This window comes from Marmota marmota, unplaced genomic scaffold (genome assembly GCF_001458135.2).
Source record: "Marmota marmota marmota unplaced genomic scaffold, marMar, whole genome shotgun sequence".
Classification (NCBI taxonomy): Eukaryota; Metazoa; Chordata; class Mammalia; order Rodentia; family Sciuridae; genus Marmota; species Marmota marmota.
In genome coordinates this window covers 824,033-830,108 of record NW_025999873.1, presented here as the reverse complement: position 1 = coordinate 830,108, position 6,076 = coordinate 824,033, and the positions used below count along the sequence as shown (strand labels likewise).

The 6,076-nt window shown below is 38.6% G+C and overlaps 1 protein-coding gene across 10 annotated transcripts in view; it reads left to right on the top strand.

Moving 5' to 3' along the window:
- Positions 1-6,076, top strand: part of Specc1 (sperm antigen with calponin homology and coiled-coil domains 1) — a 273,402-nt gene that overhangs the window by 187,963 nt on the left and 79,363 nt on the right. For all 10 annotated transcript variants that reach the window (XM_048786146.1, XM_048786182.1, XM_048786138.1 and 7 more), the window contains 2 exons: positions 2,514-2,595; positions 5,301-5,457. In XM_048786146.1, coding sequence (XP_048642103.1) covers positions 2,514-2,595; positions 5,301-5,457 — 239 coding nt within the window. The remainder of the gene's footprint in view (positions 1-2,513; positions 2,596-5,300; positions 5,458-6,076) is intronic.

Below are 6,076 nucleotides of genomic sequence, written 5' to 3'. Positions count from 1 at the left end.
ATCCTGAGGCCACATGCCCCCAGCTCCCCCTACTGCCCCCCCTTTTTTTTTTTTTTTGGTAGTTGTATAGATGAATAGCTTGCCTTTATTATGTTTGGTTTTTATTTTTAGGTGGTGCTAAGGTTCAAACCCAGTGCCTCACTCAGGCTAGGCAAGTGTTCTGCCACTAAGCTACAGCCCAGCCCCTCTCCAACTTTTTTTTTATACCTTATTTAGAGACAGAGTCTCCATGAATTGCTTAGGGCCTCACTAAGTTGCTGAGACTGGTTTTGAACTCGTGATAAGGACAGGGATTTTGAGACTTTGCTTGCTATTAGGTCTCTTGTTTAGAACAATGACTGGCATAATAGTCATATCACAGTAAAAACCCAATAAATATTTGTTCAACAAATGAAGGAATATGTTTTTATATGTCAGTATGTGGAGAAATAATTCACCCTTTTTAAAGGCTACATTACATGCAGTGATTTATTTAGCTACTCTTCTATTGATGATGAAAGCACATGAAAGAGAATACAAAAAAAAAAAAAAAAAGGAGAAGACCCTATGGACTGGCAATGCTTCATTCAGCACTGGAGGGGCACATTTTTGGGGGGAAAGTGGCAGTGGGCCACCTCGAGAGTCTGGGGGCCTAAGCAGAGCCAGATCATTGGAGGAGCTAGTTACTTTTGGAGGGCCCTCTTGGCAGGCAGGGCCAAGTAATGGGAGGAGTTTAGGGTGGGGTGGGAGGACATGTAGGTAACCATATCCTTCAGGTGGATGTTTAGATTGTTTTGGATTTACCTTATTATAAAAGCAGTACAGTGAAGGTCCTTGTACAAATTTTTGACCTCCTAAGGAACTATTTTTATGTAAGAGTGTATTAGGATTCATTCATTTGCAAATATAAGAAATCACTTTCGCTAGTTAAGCTAGAGTGATTCAGGGGTTTTGATGCTGAAAGGACTGGAGGAGAAGGTTCTAGTCTCTCTGAGCTTCTAGGAAAGGTTCTCAAAACATCTCAAGTTGGCCCATCAAAGAATCTTCTGCAGCTGGGTGTAGTGGTGCATGCCTGTAATTCTGATGACTAGGGAGAAGCAGGAGGATCACAAAGCCAGCCTCAGCAACTTAGCAAGGTCATATCTCAAAATAAAAATTAAAAAGGGATGTGGTTCCGTGCTTAAGCACCCCTGGGTTTAGTGTCGAGTAACAAGACAAAAATAACTTAAAAAAAAAAAAAAAAGAATCTTTTATTTCTGCCAGAATCAGGAATTCTTTCACTAAGTGCTGGCCTAGGACCCCCATTTTTGCCAGGATCTAGGGCCGGCTTCAGGACCATACTGCTGCAGGTGCAGTTCATGCCAGCAGAACACAAGCTCTACCCCCTCCTTCATAATACCATGAAGTTATGGGATCACACACCAGAACCTCCATCCCTGCCAGAGACAGGCAGTATGCCTCCAAGCCATGGTTGCCAGCAAAAGCCGCAGAAGGGCACATTTACCCTCCCTTGCCCCTTTCAGGTCTTCTGAGAATGGGCCTGTTTGACAAAAGCTAGGTAGATCACTGGGTGAACCAAACTTTGAGGGAGTTTGAAAAATATACCCTTTAGCTTTTCAGTCTCATGTAATTCAGTGAGTCACCCTACAAAGGGACTAGAATGAAGTTCAGTGAGCCAATTCTGAGACCCAAATTTGTTCTGAGTAATAGAAAATGAATTACTAGAAAAGGAAATGGATTTGCTCTTTCTTGGCACATGAAAATTTTGATATATTACCTTGAAATTTGCGCTCCACTCACTTATTTAAAGTGCTATTTTCCCAGAATTTTGACACCCTTTATACATTTTGAGGATTTGAGTAAATGAACTGTGTTATCTTATTTTACTTTGTTTATTGGTAAGGTTGAGCACTTCATATATTTATAGGTCATTTTATATCTTTTAAAATATTTTTTAGTTGAGATGGACACATATTTTTGTTTATTAATTTATTTTTATTTTTTTTTAGTCATACATGACAGCAGAATGTATTTTGACATATAATACATACATGGAATGTACATACATCAATCATATTGTCTATTCTATTCTGCTGCCCTTCCTATCCTCCCCTCCTCTCCCATCCTTTCTCTCTATCCAATCTAATGTGTATTAATTTGTTTTTTTATGTGGTGCTGAGGATCGAACCCAGTGCCTCACACTTGCGAGGCAAGTGCTGTACCACTGAGCCCCAGCCCCAGCTCCATTTTGTATCTTTTGAATGTGTGTGATCACATATGCTTTATCTGTTTTTCTTTTGAGTTATTGATCTTTTACCTATTTATAAGTCATCTTGATGTATTGTGGGTTTTTTAATATTTTTTTAATTATATAATATTTTATTTTATTTTTTATGTGGTGCTTAGGATCAAACTCAGTGCCTCATGCATGCTAGGCAAGTGCTCTACCACCTAGCCACACCCCCAGCCCTGTTACTGTTGAGTTTGTTATGTCACAAGCTCACCTGTACTGTTGTGCCCTTTTGTTTTGATAGAGGCATTCGACTTACAGCAGCTTGAGGCCAGCCAACAAAGGTGTGACTCAGCGCTTAGATCTTCCAGACCTTCCCCTCTCAGGTAAATTACCTTAAACATGAAGTTCTTTTGACCTACTTTTTTGTGGGGCTGACTTTTCTGCTTGCCTTTTCATGAAACTGAATGTAGGAAATTAATCGGTATCAGTTTTTTTCAACTGATTTCCAGCACTGCATGTAGACATTTGTGGATGTTATATCCAGTTGTGCAGCCCTGAGACAAAAGGGTGTCTCAACATGCGTGGACCCAAAGAGAAATGCCAAACTTGGTTGTTGTTTTCTATTACACATATATGTATATGTACATACATACGTTTATATACGTCTGCAAAGATATGTACACTGATTCTCAAAAGAATATCTTCTATTTAAAAAAATTTTTTTTTAGTTGTAGATGGACGCAATATCTTCATTTATTTATTTTTTTGGTGCTGAGATTCGAACCTAGTACCTTATGCATGCACGGCAAGTGATATACCACTGAGCTACAACCCCAGTCTCTCTTCTACTCTTTAACATAAGTAAATAAACAAATAAAATTTTAAAATCTATCTTATTTTGAATTTGCCTATGGTTTCCACGATTCTTAAAATATGCCTCTTAAAATATTATTGTCTAGCTGGGGATATAGCTCGGTTGGTAGAGTGCTTGCCTCACATGCACAAGGCCCTGGTTCAAACCCCAGCAACACCAAAAAAAAAAAAAGATATCCCCGTGTATAATCCACTTCTTACTGTTAAAATCATCACCTATGGCAGTTATAGCCTTATGAAATGTATTGTTCAAATAATAAGATTTGAAATTACTCCTTGATCCATGGCTGCAGAGTGGATGCTCTGTTAGCAGGCATGAAAACAACATTAATTGCATTGTACATTTCCATCAGAGCTTTTGGGTGGCCAGGTGCACTGTGAATAAGCAGTAATATTTTGAAAAGAATCTTTCCCCCTGAGCAATAGCTCTCAATAATGGGCTTAACATACTTAGTAAGCTATATTGTAAACAGATATGCTGTCATCAAACTTTTGTTCTTCGGCGTATAGAGCATAAGCACAGTTGACTTAGTATCATTTTTAGAGTCACAGAATTTTCAAAATGGTAAATGAGTATTAGCCTCACCTTAAAGTTTGAGCCCCATGGGAGGGAGAAAGCCAAAACAGAAGATTGAAAACCTGCCTGATTTTCAAAACTGCATAACTTATTACATAACATAAAATAGGGAATAACTTAATTATATGCATAGTGTTTGGTTTGCTTTTTCGAAAATTGTAGTAAAAGATGCATAACATAAAATTCACCATCTTAACCATTTTTAAATATACTTGGTAGGTGAGCTTTGAACAATAGTATATGTATCCTCTTCTCTACGTCCCACCAGCTTCAAAGTTTCCTATTGGTCTAGAGAAACCATCCTTTTGATTGACAAGATAAATATTGAAGTTGAGACCACAACTATTGCTGGGAGTAAATAGCTCATTGGCAACCCTCCCCACCTCATCTACCACCAGGCACCTGTCTATGGGAATATTATTTACTATAATAAAGAAAGGATTACACAGTGAAAACTGTTTTCTTTTAGTCATTTCCAGAAATTGCTTGTCAACATTGAGGTCATCAGAAGCTACAGAAACAGGGATTAATGTGCTGTTTTTGTTGTTCTCTTTAGTGATGTAAACACTATTTTTCTCAGGTATTTAGAGCTAATTAGCCTCACTCCCAACTTCACTACCCATAATTGATGGCTATTAGCTGTAGAAGTATTGTTTTCTTCTATAACTATATGTAGGTCCACAGGAAGCAACCACAGGGCTCAGCCTGCTCACTGGCCTGTCCTGTAGCTTTGAACTTGATTCTCTGAGCTCATTTCCTCTATCAATATAAATCATTCTCAAAATTTTTCTCCTGTTCTCTACTTTTATGGTGCTTTAAGGATTATCTGGTGGATTCAGCCCACTTGAGGACCTGTTTCGACCCAGACTAATATGACAGTATTTGGAATGTTTAAAAGGATGATTTTTGCTAAATTTTTGGTGAACCAGACCTTGTGATTAGAATAACTTTTTTCTTATAAAATTATAAGTTATCATTCTTAGTCCTCAAGATTTTTCTCTGCTGTTGACTGTGAGCTGATAATCATGAGGCATTTTTCCGCCAGCTCATTCTTTCTGGTGCCTACCAAATAAAATAAAATACATTCTTTGGGGACAGGGACAGGGTCACAGCATCCAAACTGAGTAGTTGCACAGCCTGTTAGAAGGGCCCATACTTTGCTTAAATGCTCTGATAAAGTCATTTTTAAATTAATAATCATCTTTTACCAAGAGGGTAATTTGGCATCTAGATCCTGTAGTTTATGTAGTTGGTACTGCCTAAAGCATCATTAGCAAATACCATGTCCTGGTTTGTATTTTTGTTACTTCAGGAGAAAAAATTGCATGGGTATGTGTATATATATATGTGTGTGAGTGTTTGTATATTTGTACTTGAGAATAAAATAAGAATTGTACTTAAGAATAAGTATGATGCCGGGCACAGTGGCTCATACCTGTAATCCCAGCGGCTCGGGAGGCTGAGGATTACAAGTTCAAAGCCAGCCTCAGCAATGTCGAGGTGCTGAGCAACTCAGTGAGACCCTGTCTCTAAATAAATACAAAATAGGGATGGGGATGTGGCTCAGTGGAGAAAAGTATGATGACCTGTCAGATTTCTCCTCTTCAAATATAGGTGACAATGTTGTTGTTCACACAGATCTTCTGAAGGGAAGAGCTGAGGACCTGAAGCCAGACCCTTACCTCAGAAAGAGTCCCTCATTGGAATCACTGAGCAGACCCCCTTCCCTGGGCTTCGGGAGTACCAGACTGCTGAGCGCCTCCACCGGGGGGTTGAAACCACCAAGCAAACTCAGGTACCATATTTTAAACAATGAGAAATCAGAAAACACTGGACTATCTTCCTTCTGTTTTATCCCCCATGGACAATTTACTTATGTATATACCTCTTGAGTGAAAGTTATTAAGCTACAGTTCCTGAGTCAGGTTCAGTGGCACATGTTTTAATGTCAGCTACCTGGGAGGCTGAGGATCAAACACTCGAGGCAAATCTTGGCCACTTGGAGAGACCCTTTCTCAAAAATTTTTTAAAAAGGGCTGGAATTGGAGCTTGGTGGGGTAGAGCCCCCGCCCTGGCTTCAATCCTCAGTACCACACACAAACAACAAAAAAAGACAGTACCTGCCTTCAATGAGTCAAAAATTAGAGGGACAGTAGATACTATATTGTGCTATGCGAAATGAAGGGCTGCCAAAAAAAATTGAATTAACATTTGAACTGTTTTTCCCAAAATATCTCTACCTTGGTTCATATTGCTAAAGTCTAGGATCATCCTATTCCATTTTTAAAGATCATTTTAAAAGATTTTTATTAAATATTGAATGGATACTGTAGGAAAGTTTCAACCTTCCCCTGAAGGTTTAATAATTTTAGTCTATCAAATAAACTGGCAATAGATTAACAGGAAAAAAAAAA